This window comes from Diceros bicornis, chromosome 23 (assembly GCF_020826845.1).
Source record: "Diceros bicornis minor isolate mBicDic1 chromosome 23, mDicBic1.mat.cur, whole genome shotgun sequence".
Classification (NCBI taxonomy): Eukaryota; Metazoa; Chordata; class Mammalia; order Perissodactyla; family Rhinocerotidae; genus Diceros; species Diceros bicornis.
The window spans coordinates 14534973-14549639 of NC_080762.1; the positions used below are offsets into that span (position 1 = coordinate 14534973).

General features: G+C 35.0%; 1 protein-coding gene across 1 annotated transcript in view; it reads left to right on the forward strand.

Moving 5' to 3' along the window:
• Positions 1 to 13273, forward strand: part of SERINC1 (serine incorporator 1) — a 35741-nt gene extending 22468 nt beyond the window's left edge. The window contains exons 4-10 of the mRNA XM_058566370.1: positions 5587 to 5666; positions 5889 to 6026; positions 7944 to 8113; positions 8222 to 8312; positions 9962 to 10106; positions 10205 to 10435; positions 11778 to 13273. Of these exons, the coding sequence (XP_058422353.1) occupies positions 5587 to 5666; positions 5889 to 6026; positions 7944 to 8113; positions 8222 to 8312; positions 9962 to 10106; positions 10205 to 10435; positions 11778 to 11913 (991 nt within the window). The 3' untranslated portion in view covers positions 11914 to 13273. The remainder of the gene's footprint in view (positions 1 to 5586; positions 5667 to 5888; positions 6027 to 7943; positions 8114 to 8221; positions 8313 to 9961; positions 10107 to 10204; positions 10436 to 11777) is intronic.
• Positions 13274 to 14667: the final 1394 nt, after the last annotated feature.

The window sequence follows — 14667 nt, forward strand, 5'->3', positions numbered from 1 at the left end:
ATCGTATTATCTGCAACTAATGACAATTTTACTTTTTCTTTTGCAGTTTGGATGCTTTTTATTTCTTTGTCTTACCTAATTGCTCTACCTAGAACTTCCAGTACTGTGTTGAGTAAGAGTGGTAAGAGCGGGCTCCCTTGTCTTGTTCTTGATTGTAGAAGAAAAGCTTTTACTCTTTAACTATTGAATATGATATTACCTGTGGGTTTGTTTATATGGCCTTTATTATGTTGAGTTGTGTTCCTTTTATATCCAATTTGTTGAGGGTTTTTATCATAAAACGTTGATGTTATATTTTGTGAAATGTGTTTTTTCTGCATCTATTCAGATGGTCATACGATTTTTATCTTTCATTAAATTATCATATTTATTGGTTTGCATATGTTGAACCATCCTTGCATCCCAAGGATAAATCCCACATGGTCATGTTTCTATAATCCTTGTAATATGTTGTTGAATTTGGTTTACTAACATTTTGTTGAGAATTTTTATGTCTATGTGCATCAGAGAAATTAGTCTATAATTTTCTTTTCTTGTAGTGTCCTTCCCTGGCTTTGGCATCAGGCTAATGCTGGCCTGGTAAAATGAGTTTGGAAGTGTCCTCTCCTCAGTTTTTTTGAGAGAGTTTGAGAAGGACTGGCATTAATTCTTCTTTAAATGTTTGGTAGAATTCACCAGTGAAACCATCATGTCCTGGGCTCTTCTGTGTTGGGAAGTTTTTAATTGCTGATTCAATCTCCTTGTTATTAGTCTGTTCAGATTTTCTCTTTCTTCCTAATTCAGTCTTGATAGATTATATGTTTCTAAGAATGTATTCATTTCTTCTAGGTTATTCAGTTTGTTTGCATATAATTCTTTATAGCAGTCTCTTATGATCTCTGCATTTCTGTAGTATCAGTTGTAATGTCTCCTCTTTCATTCCTGATTTTGAGTTTTCTTTTTTTCTGACTCTAGCTAAAAGGTTGTCACTTTTGTTTATCTTTTTGAAATACCAGCTCTTAGTTTCATTCATCTTTTCTGTTATTTTTCTGGTCTGTATTCTGTTGTGTTTCCATTTTCACTTGTTTTTCTCTTGATTTCTTCTTTGACCTTTTGGCTTTTCAGGAGTGTGTTATTTAGTTTCCACACGCTTGTAAATTTTCCAGCTTTCCTCTTGTTGATTTCTAGTTGCATTCTATTGTGGTCAGAAAATACTTGGTAAGATTTCAGTCTTAAAATTGCTAAGACTTGTTTTGTGTCTTGTCGTATGATCTGTCCTGGAGAATGTTCTGTGTGTACTTGGGAAGAATAATGTATATTCTTTTGCTGTTGGATGAAATGTTCTATAAATGTCTCTTAGGTCCATTTGGTCTAATGTATGGTTCAAGTCCAGTGTTTCTTTGTTAATTTTCTGTCTGGATGATTTATCCATTGCTGAAAGTGGGGTATTGAAGTCCACTACTATTATTGTATTGTCCATTTCTCCCTGCAGATCTGTTAGTATTTGCTTAATACGTTTGGGTGTGCCGATGTTGGGTATGTATATATTTCCAATTGTTATATCTTCTTGTTGAATAGAATTGACCCTTTTATCATTATATTATTACTTCTTTGTTTCTTGTTAACATTTTTGTCAAAGTATGCTACCTCTGCTTTCTTTTGCTCTCCTTTTGCATTGACTGTCTTTTACCAGCCCTTCACTTTGAGCCTTCATGTGCCCTTGAATCTGAAGTGAGTCTTGTGTGCAACATGTAGTTGGTTCTTGTTTTTTTATCCATCCAGCCACTCTGTGCCTTTTGATTGATGAATTCGGTACATCTACATTTAGGGTAATTACTGATATATAAGGAATTACTAATGCCAACTTATTCATTGCTTTCTGGTTGTTTTGTATTTCTATTGTTTCTTTTTTCCCTTTGTTTTGCCAACCTTTGTAAACTGGTGATTTTCTGTGGAACTATGCTCTGTTTCCCTTTCTTTATCTTTTGTGAATCTACTCTAGGTTTTTGCTTTGTGTTTACTATGAGACTTACATATAACAGTCCGTTTTAAGCTGATAGCAACTTAACTTCAATTGCATATGAAAACCCTACCCATTTACTCCTCTCCTTTTATAGTTTTGATGTTACATTTTATGTCTTTTTATATTGTGTATTTTCGTTACACTAGCTATAGTTTTTTTTAATACTCTTTTCCTTTAACTTTTACAGTTAAGTGGTTAACACACCATTGTGTTACAGAGTTAGCGTTTTCTAAATCTGACTGTGTATTTACCTTGACCAGTGTGTTGTATACTTTCATATATTTTCATGTCACTAATTAGCATCTTTTCATTTCAGCTTGAAGAATTCCTTTCACCGTTTTTTGTAAGGCAGATCTAGTGGTGTTGAATTCTTCAGCTTTTTTTCATCTAGGAAAGTCTTTATTTCTCTTTCATATCTGAAGGATAACTTTGCTGTATATAGTATTCTTGGCTGGCCATTTTTTTTCCTTCCACACTTTGAATATGTCACTCCGTTTTCTCCTGGTCCGTAGTGTGTCTGCTGAGAAATCTGCTGATAGTGTAATGGGAGTTTCTTTGTAGATTACAATCTTTTTTCCTCTGGCTGCTTTTAGGATTCTCTCTTTATCTGATTTTTTACAATTTCATTATATATACACCTCAGTTTATTGCACCTTGCAGATATTGTGTTTGTTACGAATTGAAGGTTTGTGGCAACCCTGCATCAAGCAAGTCTATCAGCGCCATTTTCCAACAGCATTTGCTTACTTTGTGTCTCTGTGTCACATTTTGGCAATTCTTGGCAGTATTTCAAACCACCACCCTGATCAGTTAGCAGCTATCAATATCAAGGCAAGACCCTTTACCAGCAAAAAGGTTATGACTTACTGAAGGCTCAAGTGATAGTTAGCGTTTTTTAGGAATAAAACATTTTTTAATTAAGGTATGTATGTATTTTTTAAGACATAATGCTATTGCATACTTAATAGACTACAGTATAGTGTAATCATAACTTTTATATGCACTTGGAAACCAAAAAATTCATTGACTTGCTTTATTGCAATACTGCCTTTATTGCAGTAGTCTGGAACTGAACCCACAGTATCTCAGAGGTATCCCTGTAATATGTCTTGGAGAAGGTCCTTTTGCATTGAGATAATAGCATGATCTATTAGCTTTGTGAGCTTGGATGTTTAAGCCTGCCCTCAGGTTTTCTCAGCTACTATTTCTTTAAATAAACTTTCTGCCTCCTTCTCCCTCTCCTCTTTTCTGGAACCCTGATTATTCTAATATTAGAATCCCATAGGTTTTCTTCGCTCTTTTCCTTTTTTTTCTTTCTGTTCACCCTTGATTGAGTTGTTTCAAAATTCCTGTCTTCTAGGTCACTTATTCTGTCTTCCATTGAGCTCCCCTGCTATACATGTTCTTTGTGGAGTTTTTCATTTTTTCATTGAATTCTTCAGCTCCAGAATTTGTTTGGTTCTTTTTTATGATTTCTGACTCTGCTAAATTTCTTGTTTTATTCATATATTCTTTTTCCTGATTTTGTTTAATTGTCTGTGTTTTCTTGTAGCTTGTTGAGTATCCTCAAAACAGCTATTTTGAATTTTTTTGTCCACCAGATCACAAGATTCCATGCCTTTGAGCTTAGTTATTGAATGATTATCTTTTGATGGTTAAATATTTTCTTGATTCTTCATGTTCGTTGTAGTTCTGTGTTGCTGCTTTCACATTTGAAGTAGCAGACACCTCAAATCTTTACTATTTGCCTTCAGATGGGGTCTGCTGCTCATTGATCTTATATGTGGGTTCTCTCTGACCTTGTATTTATATATCTGCTGTACACTTCTTGCTCCCTTTTATGGCAGAATTCTTAAGCTTTGTCTTTGGTTCTTCCAACTCACCTGGCTTGCTACTGGAAATCTCTTGTTTTCCAGAAAGTGGCACTACAGCTCAAGTTTGTGGTTTTTCCTTTGCCCACAGATTGTGGTCTGTTTTTCTCAGAGCACTCCCATTACTATCTCTGCTCTTGTAGCTGCACTCAGGGGAGTGCACACAAGGAGCTAGCTGCAGAGTGGAGGGAGGTGTGGGTTTAGCACTCAGGATGTTTGAGGTCCTGCACAGCCAGTGGAGGGATTCTCATCTGAGGTTCTCCCAGAGGCTTGTGGGCAGACTTGCTGCTTAAGTCCTGAGTGCAGTCAGCAGGAACTGTGTTCCTTAATGCTCTTTGATACTCTTATCTTCCTCTTTCCCCATCTCCTCCCTCCCCTTAGTCATGAAGGTTCTGCCTCAGTACATGAAGGCGCTGCTGGAGAGAAACTGGTTTCTCCATAATTGTCCCACAGTGCTGGGGTAGCCGGTCACTCACAGCTCTCCTTTTCCCCTGTTGGAGAGATTGCTGCCAGATAATGTTGGTGCTGTGTTGCCTTGGTGGAGGGGTGGCACTGGGCAAAGTTTCTCTTGCCCTCTCTATTGCATTGAAGCTTGTTTTGTTCTTCTCTCACGTGGCATGCTGGAATCTCCCCTAAGGAGGGCTGAACTTTTACAAATTTCTGTTGTCCACAAGTATTTGAAAAAGTCATCACTCTCCAGATTTTCCCCAACCTTGGTCAAAAGGGGTTGGGGCAGGTTTGCTGATTCCGCAGCCCATATCAAAGTTTGTCTGCCTATTAGCAAATGCACAGGTGGGTGAGACTCTTCTCAGGTTTTTTGGCGTATGTTGCTGGATCCCACAACTCCCACAGAGGCAGTTTTGTTTGTGGATGGATGCCTAATTAGTTGTTAAAACTAGGGAGACAAAAAGTAGGGACGTCTTATGCCGTGATGCTGATATCTTAAACCTGGTGGTTTTAAATTATCATCAGAGTTTTTGATGGAGCTATTTACCATGTTTTTAAAACCTACTCACTTGTACAATGCACCTTACACTTTCAGACATTATCTCACTCATCCTGTAAAATCAGCCTGTGAAATGGAACTAATATTCTCATTTCATTATAATGAATTAGTAACAAATATACAGTAGTTCCCCCTTATCTGCAGGGGATACATTCCGGGACCCCCAGAGGATGCCTGAAACTGTGGATAGTACTGAACCCTAAGTATACTATGTGTTTTTTCTATACATACATACCTATAATAAAGTTTAATTTATAAATTAGGTACAGTAAGAGATTAATAACTAATAATAAAATAGAACAAGTATACTGTGATAAAAGTTATATGAATGTAGTTTCCCTCTCAAAATATCTTATTTTACTATACTCACCCTTCTTGTGATGATGTGAGATGATACAATGCCTGTGTGATGAGATGAAGTGAGATGAAGGACATAGGCATTGTGATATAGGATTATTTTCAGACTGTGGTTGACCGTGGGTATCTGAAACCATGGAAAGTGAAACTGAGGATAAGGGGGGGACTTCTATATCTTTCTTACAACTGTCCTATAATAGTCCTCACTTCTCATTTTCAGGATATCTTCAGAAAGAATAGAAAAATCACATAAAGTGTAGCTATTCTTTAAGATGTTCCTAAAAGATTTTGTATATGAAACTACTTGTTGAATGAATGTTTATGAATAAAAAATCATCTTTCTTTCTTAGATTCTGGTTCTTTAAATTTGCTGCAGCAATTGCAATTATTATTGGGGCTTTCTTCATTCCAGAAGGAACTTTTACAACTGGTAAGAAATTTTTTTTTTTTTTTAATTGTGTTGATATTTTATAAAGAAACTGAATTAATTATTGCTTGGAACTGTAACTCTACTTGTTTTTTTTTTTTGTTTTCCAGTTGGTAAAATCAAGGCATTTATGTAAAATTTTAGTTTCCTTTTTGTGTATTGTAATTGTGATGAAATAATAAAAACTGAACCAGCCACTCATTTGTGTGTGTGGTTTTCTTTCAGTGTGGTTTTATGTAGGCATGGGAGGTGCCTTTTGCTTCATCCTCATACAGCTGGTCTTACTCATTGATTTTGCCCATTCGTGGAATGAATCATGGGTTGAAAAAATGGAAGAAGGGAACTCAAGGTGTTGGTATGCAGGTAAGCTTTTGTCTTAGAGAACATCTTCAGGATAGTTGAAACTTTGAAGGTGAGAGAAGATATGTAGACTATAAAGAAATCACAATTTTTATGGCATAATTTTCTGTGAAGAGCTTTTTACTTCCAAAGTTTGTGAGTGGCATTCTATCACATTATGTCAGCAACTTGTTGAGAGAGGTTTTGGTAAATCAACTAGGAACATACCAAAGAACCAGGAAATAATCCAAAAGACCCTGACTGGTTTGAATAGATGTTTCAGAGCGTATTGCTGAAAATATTACGTTTTACAGCCTAATATCCTAGCCTACAGCAGGTTAAAACTAAAATATTAAAGGGACCAGGACTGCTAGAAATAGATAAACAAACTGGTATAATTTCTAAACATCAGCAAGCAGAAAAAATAGAAAAAGCAACTCTGGAACATTTTATATAAGTTTAAAGGATGCCTTTATGTGTATCAGTAACACCTAAGAGAATTCTTATAGTAGTGTAATTAATGTTTGTTTATTTATAAAAATAAACTTGAGTCTTATGGTTATAGTGTAAAATAAGGTCAAAATTCAAATGCTTTACAACAGATGAACAAAAATTAGGGAAGAGAACCACGTTTAAGTGCATATTCAATTCTCGTGCTAATAATGGGGACTACGATGAATTGGAGAGTGTGAAGGGCCTGTCAAAAGTGTATAGCTACTGCTCAGTTCCAGCCAATAACTGCCTTATGAAAATGTGAACCCAGTGTGGCTTAATTTTTCTGATTTTTTTCAAAAGAAGCCATAAATCTAGATTTTTATGTGAAATGATCTGAGTTTCAGCTAAAAAATTATTTTAAATCAGAGTGAAAGCTAAATTTAATGTATCTGCTAACCTAATATCTCTCCCACACAACTACTTTGTGGTATTTGATCTCACTGGTTAAAACAGAGTTTGGTATTCAAAGAAGTAAGCTTTAGTCATCTGGAAAATTCACTTACATAGAATACCTCATTCTTTAATGCAAAGTCTAATGCAGGAGTTTCTGTTTTGTTCCCCTGCTGTATCCTCAGGGCCTGGAACCTTGTAGGCATTCAGCAAATATTTTTTGGATGGATCCCCTGCAATGAGGCCCATCTACATAAATACATGTATATTGTATTAGCACAAAAACTAAAACGTGTATGTTGAAATTGACATAGGAGAAATTTAGGTTGTCTTATTAAATAATAATGACTTAACTATTCCGTAATAAAATTTTTTTAAGATTTTAGTTGATGAGGAAAAGCATCATTGTTTTGTGGGCTTAGCATTAACAAAATAATTTTGTTTCTTAATGCCCTTGTTTACAGCTGAATGATTATGGTTCTTTAAAAACCTTAAGTAATACAGTCATGTGCTGCATAACAACATTTCAATCAACGATGGACCACATATATGATGGTGGTCCCGTAAGATTAGTACCATACAGCCTAGGTGTGTAGTAGGCTACACCACCTAGGTTTGCGTAAGCACACTCTGATGTTGGCACAAGAATGAAATCGCCTAATGCTGCATTTCTCAGAACATATCCCTGTCATTAAGTGATGCATAACTATATTCCTCTTCTAATTATTTTTCCATATTTTGGAAAGAATGGCTAACATGAATGTTTTGTAAACTCTGTGATACAGATACTACTACTAATAAAAATTATGTTATGTTACTGCTTCTTGTCCTTGAAAATACCATAATAGTGAGCTATGTGTAAAGACTACAGAATTCTTCTATGATAAAGTTCAGAATTAATATTCTTCCCTGCTTTTATAGCCTGCATAATGTTGACAATGTTAGTTGCTTAAAATGTATTTTTGAATAAAATAAGATTGTGTTTAAAATGAGGCCTATGCCTAATTCCTGATATTTGTGATAAAATCTAATTGTCCAATTATATTTCTTCCACAGCTTTGTTATCAGCTACAGCTATGAATTATCTGCTGTCTTTAGTTGCTATCATCCTATTCTTTGTTTATTATACTCATCCAGCCAGTTGTTCAGAAAATAAAGCGTTCATCAGTGTCAACATGCTCCTCTGCCTTGGTGCTTCTGTAATGTCTATACTGCCAAAAATCCAAGTATGCTCTTTATATCATTAGTTTTTATGAAGCTTCTCTTTTTCTAAGTTTTCCTGAATCTTGAATGATGTCAGAATATTTATTTGTGTTGCTTAATTTTTTTTGTAGGAATCACAACCGAGATCTGGTTTGTTACAGTCTTCAGTCATTACAGTCTACACAATGTATTTGACATGGTCTGCTATGACCAATGAACCAGGTATCTTGTTTGCTTGGTTTATTTCTTTTTAATGAATCCTGCAACTTTTCTTTTTTCCAAAGACGGTCATTTTGTGAAATTAAGCTCCTAGAGGAATAAAGAGTATGGAAATAAAACCATTTTCATCTTTGATGTATTGCTATTTCTTTTTCACTTAGTTTCTTCCTTCACTAACAAAGTTATAAGAAATTATATGAAAATTATAAGAAATATACCTAATTTGCACAGTGTATATGATAGTATATATAGAAGGAAAGAAAAAGCTGTTCAAATGGTTCTTGATTCATTTGTAAACAGTATAGTTTTTTTCACTCATTCTTCTTGTCTGTGACTACCTTGCAAGTGAATATAATTGGCCTTTCTAATGAATCTCTTTATAGGCCACTTACATTGTATTCCATGGAAATAGAAGCCAATATATGTCATTTGGGGTGAAACAAATTAGTGAGAAATGACTGTTTTTTGAAAAGGAAGAAAATGGTCTCTTTTCTTTAAAAAAAAGTTATAAAATATGTTAGCTGAATCTCATTTCCTTGAGTTTACAAACTCTATAGGTGCTTTATCACTAGGAGGACAAAGGGTTTTTTTAGTATATTAGAGAAATATCCCTTATTATTTTTGTCCAGGTAAATGATTAGAAGAACATTATTAATGATTTGCTTTAGAAATTATCCTTATCTGAATGGCTTTAAGATAAGAATTATTTTCATTAATAAGATGGTGATTGACATCTGGCTTTGTGGGAGGAACAAACGTATTATGGACTCTTCAGTGAATACTTGACCATCCCTACTCTACTCCTTTCTTACAAGAGTTAAACTGGGGCCGGCCCCCGTGGCTTAGCGGTTAAGTGCACGCGCTCCGCCACTGGCGGCCCAGGTTCAGATCCTGGGCGCACACTGACGCACCACTTCTCCAGCCATGCTGAGGCCGCGTCCCACATACAGCACCTAGCAGGATGTGCAACTACGACACACAACTATCTACTGGGGCTTTGGGGAATAAAAGGAAGAGGATTGGCAATAGATGTTAGCTCAGATCTGGTCTTCCTCAGCAAAAAGAGGAGGATTAGTACAGATGTTAGCTCAGGGCTGATCTTCCTCACAAAAAAAAAAAAAAAAGAAAAGAGTTAAACTGAAGAAGCATTAGGTCATGATGACTTAGTCGGTCATTTCCACAAAGCGTTTGCTAAAATTCTAATAACTGGTTTATGCATAAGCGGTCTTGCTTATATAACAATGTACTTTGACAAATTGATAAACATCATAAAGTAACTATTGTTATTTCACAATATATAGTAGAAAAGCCAATGCATTTTGGTTTAGAACATCTGAATTTTATTCCTAACTCTACTAGATTTTTTTAATACTTTAGAGAGGTCATCTAAATTTCGTCTATTTCCTGATCAATAAAGAGCTTAGTAATCTCTCTCAGCTCCCGCACTATAAAATTAGCACTATAAAATTTAAAAGGTCTCATTATTAATAAATACAAGTTGTCTTAAAGTATTTTTTCTTGTGCCCTTTTCCTGCAAAAAGTTTTTGAATTTGCAAGGGTATAGAGTTAAAAGAACTATAATTATGCCCTGAAAAATAAATTACTTCTTATACTATTCTAACATTTTAACTTGACCTTAATTTACATTACAGAAACAAACTGCAACCCAAGTCTGCTAAGCATAATTGGGTACAATACAACAAGCACTATCCCAAAGGAGGGGCAGTCTGTCCAGTGGTGGCATGCTCAAGGAATCGTAGGACTAATCCTCTTTTTATTGTGTGTGTTTTATTCAAGGTAAGAAAAATTATCAATTTTTTAAAAATAAGAAGTCTAGCCATTTACGAATCACTGTTTAAGTGACCCTTTCCTTCTCCCTAAACTGTTTCATGCAGCATCCGTACCTCAAACAATAGTCAGGTTAATAAACTGACTCTAACAAGTGATGAATCAACATTAATAGAAGATGGTGGAGCCAGAAGTGAAGGATCACCAGAGGATGGAGATGATGTTCACCGAGCTGTAGATAATGAAAAGGATGGTGTTACTTACAGTTATTCCTTCTTTCACTTCATGCTTTTCCTGGCCTCACTTTATATCATGATGACCCTTACCAACTGGTACAGGTACTTATGTTTCATGAAAACTTTGCATGAGGAAATTCTGATGGCTTTTTCATAATTCCATTGCAAAACATGTGGTATGAAGTACTTTTTATCCTCGAAGATATTTCAAAATTTACAGCTAATGAATAGTGAGATCAGGGTGAGAAATGCAGACTTTAGTTCCCTGCTTTAGCAATAACAAACATTGAAATATTTCTAAATCTTGAAGAGATTAAAATAGAAAGTTTCATAAAACTAACACGTTTCTTACAGAAATACATGTTGATAGTTGATCTAACACCATGTTTATTTTTATTTTTTTAATACTGTAACCAGTTCCTGACATATTACAGTAAAAGACTCTTCTGTTCAAACTTGGTTGTTAAAGGCTCTGAAGTTTTCAAAATTGAAATGTGCATATATTAACATAGATAGATCCTTGGAACTCTTCAAAACTGTAATTTCTGCTCTTTTATCACTTCAAAACTAACCCATAAATCTTTTCCTGGTAAGAGGAAGGTAGTAATTTATATTATTTTGTTTTTAAAAATTCTAATTTTGTCCAAATGATTAATGGAAAGTTCAATTTAAGATTCAAGGTAAACTATATGGTTTGGGCAGTTCTGTTTTTAATAGTTTTTAATGCATAATACCCTTAACAACTTGTAAGAAGACTTTGAATACCAGCAAAAGATATAGAAAAAAGATTATTCTTTAGCTCATTTCTTCGAGGGCAGCCTTTACTGGCATTTATTATTGAAAAATATGTATTTTTTAAAATTCCTATGCTGCAGCATATTAAGCTGTAAGAATCCAAATAGTTCTCAGTTCACAGCTCTAGCTGTTAAGTAATAGTACGTTAAGACTTCAGATCAAAAATATTTTTAGTATGTTTCATTAACACAAAAATCAGCTAAATTTTGGTTGTATTTCCTTCCTAGTCCCTTAAATCTGAGAAGGTGAAGAGTGGGGGAGGGGCTCCCAAATACACTTTGAACAGATTATATTCTTTATACAGGATAGGATTGATAAATCTTTTGTTATAACAACATCTTATCCAGAGGTCATACTCCATTTCTCTGCTACCTCATAACTACTTAAGCCAGAAATACATAGAGCCTCTGAGTATTCTGTAAAAAGAGCTACTTTGGAGGCCTATGTCCTTTACTCCATTAAAGAAAATTATTGACTTTTACCATCACATTAGCTAGTAAAGCAGTATGGCAAGCAGGGCAACAGCTTAGTCCAGCAACTATATCGATTATCACAAATTGTATACAAAGAACACTTCTGAAGTAATGAAGTGTCGTGGTAGCTTGATAGCTGATAAACTGCTCCCCTTTTTGTTTTCCCTAAATTTTAGGTATGAGCCTTCTCGTGAGATGAAAAGTCAGTGGACAGCTGTCTGGGTGAAAATCTCTTCTAGTTGGATTGGCATCGTGCTATATGTTTGGACACTGGTGGCACCACTTGTTCTTACAAATCGTGATTTTGATTGAACAGGACTTCCGGCATGAAAGTCCCATTTTGATCATTGCTTATTTGAAATTAACAGTATTCCCAACTTTTGTAAAGTTGTCTATGTGTGGCTTCCCATGTAACTTCTCCAGTGTTCTGGCATGAATTAGATTTACCGCTTGCCACTGTATTCATTATATTCTTGCCAAGCGCATTGATACGTGTTTTAGAATGAGTTACAAAGGGACAGTTTTATGAGTATGGTGGTGAGTTAGGAAAAGTGGACATTGTTAGGTTTATCTTTTGCTCTGTACCTGTGAAAATAAAAGTGAAAACCAAACTGCTTGACAGTTTGATTTTTAAAGTATGTTAGAACTTAAGCTTTTTCAAATGGAAATGTATGGCTGCCTTTTGAAATATCTGATGCCTTGTCCTACAGGAGATTGCAAAGAATGTGGCTAAAGTTGTATAAACAAGCCACTTAAATGCCAGTTGTCTGAAAAATCTTTTTAGGTTTTTCCCTTGATAGGAAGATAAGGAACTTATTACAGGTAGGGAGTGGTTGTTGGACAACAATGTAGGTTATGATGGAGATTGAGACACAGAGCCTTCAAAGAAAGTCAGATTGGTGATGGTGGGTACTAAATGGAATACCCAGTTAGGCTGTAATCTTCCCTGGATAGGGGTGGCCTTCCTTACCAACATAGTGAACTTTGTTTTGGTCTTTATAAATACATGCAAAAGTATGGGTTCAATGGAGATGTTAGGAACTCTGAAGGATTTAGACAAAAGTTTTGAAAAGGATAATCATGGGTTAGAAGGAAGTTGTTGAAAATCACTTTGAATGTTCGTTTTGAAAATCAAAGGTGATAAACTTTTCATTCAGGACAGGAAGAAACTGCAAAATATTAGGCTTCAGTAGATACTTAGACAAAATCTAGTCCAGTCCTCTCGTTTGAATAATGAAGAAACAGAAACACAGACTTAAAGAGTTTAGATAGCTAATTAGTGGCCAAGCTGGGAAATCCCAAGTCTGCCAAAAATAGCTGGCATTCTTTCTGGTATTCAAAAATAATTTCTGTTCAGAAGAAGACATGTATAATAGAGTTTACACCTTATTAATGGTGGACAATTTATGTTATGTGGATTGCTGGTGTCCAGGATGCCTCCACCCATAAACTGAGGCCAGGAGAATGATGGATTGATGTAGAATAAATCCTGCTTACAGTACGCTATACAGTTCAAAAGATGTTTAAAATGCTTTTGTATTTGCTGCCATATAATTAAAATATATAGGTTATTATAATCTTTCAACCTGAAAATCAAGCTGTATGATAGTTACCTTAGATAGAAACTCTTAGTTACTTGTGTCATTGGTGTCTTAATAAATTGTAAATTCTACATTTGCTTCTTTTAAGATATTTATTAATATAAATGAAATATAACAACTCAATTCCCCACCTTTATTCTGTGTTGACACTGTGTTTCATGATTTTGAATGGCTGTGTTCTATCTCTAAATAAATGAATTCAGAGAAAATGTGTGGTGTTTTAATTCCTTAGCAACTCAAATTTAGGTGGCTGTAATACTCAACTGTATTTTCCTCCTGTGTATAAAAAGAATCTGGCACTAGAGGGTTAAACTGGCCATTTTGTGTCCTGAAAATTTGAATTGTTTGAAGGTGATAATTTACCCTTTTGGACCTATGTAGGTATCCCCTGAAGTTGGACCTCAAAGGTAATTCAAGTGGTGTTCTCCCAAAGAATCTTCAGTAGGTGGACCAGTTTAGTTTGGAGAATGTTTTTAATTTATTTGATGAATATTCTACACCTGATGTGTCCTCCAGGCATTTTTTAAGTTGCCAGTTGATGCTTCCTTCTCTGACACTTAAGATAGTATTCAAGAAAGTCCCTTACAATTCCTTTTTTTTTTTTTTTAGTAACAAAATGCTCTATCCCATTTGAGTTAGCAAATTTCAATATATTTTTTTCAATAATTCACTTGAAATGGTCTTAGTTTCTCCAATATTATAGGCAAGGCAATGTCTATAAAACTCCTGGGCATTTACCAGAGAAATAAATCTTATGTTCACACAGAAACCTGTATATGAATGTGCATAGCAGCTTTATTTGTAATAGCCCAAATTGGAAACAATCCAGATGTCCTTCAGTGGGTAAATGTTTAAACACAGTGTTATCTCCATATCATGGACTACTACTTAACAATAAAAAGGAGTGAACTCTTGGTACACACAAGTTGAATGGATCTCCAGGGAAGTATGCTAAGTTAATAAAAGCCTATTCCAAAAGGTCACATAGAGTATCATTCCTTTTATATAACGTGCTGGCAATGATAAAATTAATGGAGAATGGATTAGTGGTTGCCCAGTTAGGGATGAAGAGAGGGATCCTTGTGGATAGGTTTAATGTTTAGTTTTACAATAAAATTGCCAAACTGTTTTCCAAACTGACTGTACCATTTCACATTCACACCATCGATGTATAAGCAATTCAGTTTCTTTGCATCCTCGCCAGCATTTGGTGTCACTATTTTTTATTTTAGTCATTCTGATAGGCATGTTGTTATAGCTCATTGTGGCTTTAATTTGCCTTTCCCAAATGGCTGATGATGCTGAATACCTTTTCATGTGTTTATTTGCCATCCGTATGTCCTCCAGTGGAATGTCTGTTCATATTTGGCCATTTTCTAAATGATTATTATTACTGTTGAGTTTTGAGAGTTCTTCAGATATCCTAGATACTTGTCCTTTTGGGACATGGGGTTTGCAAATGTTT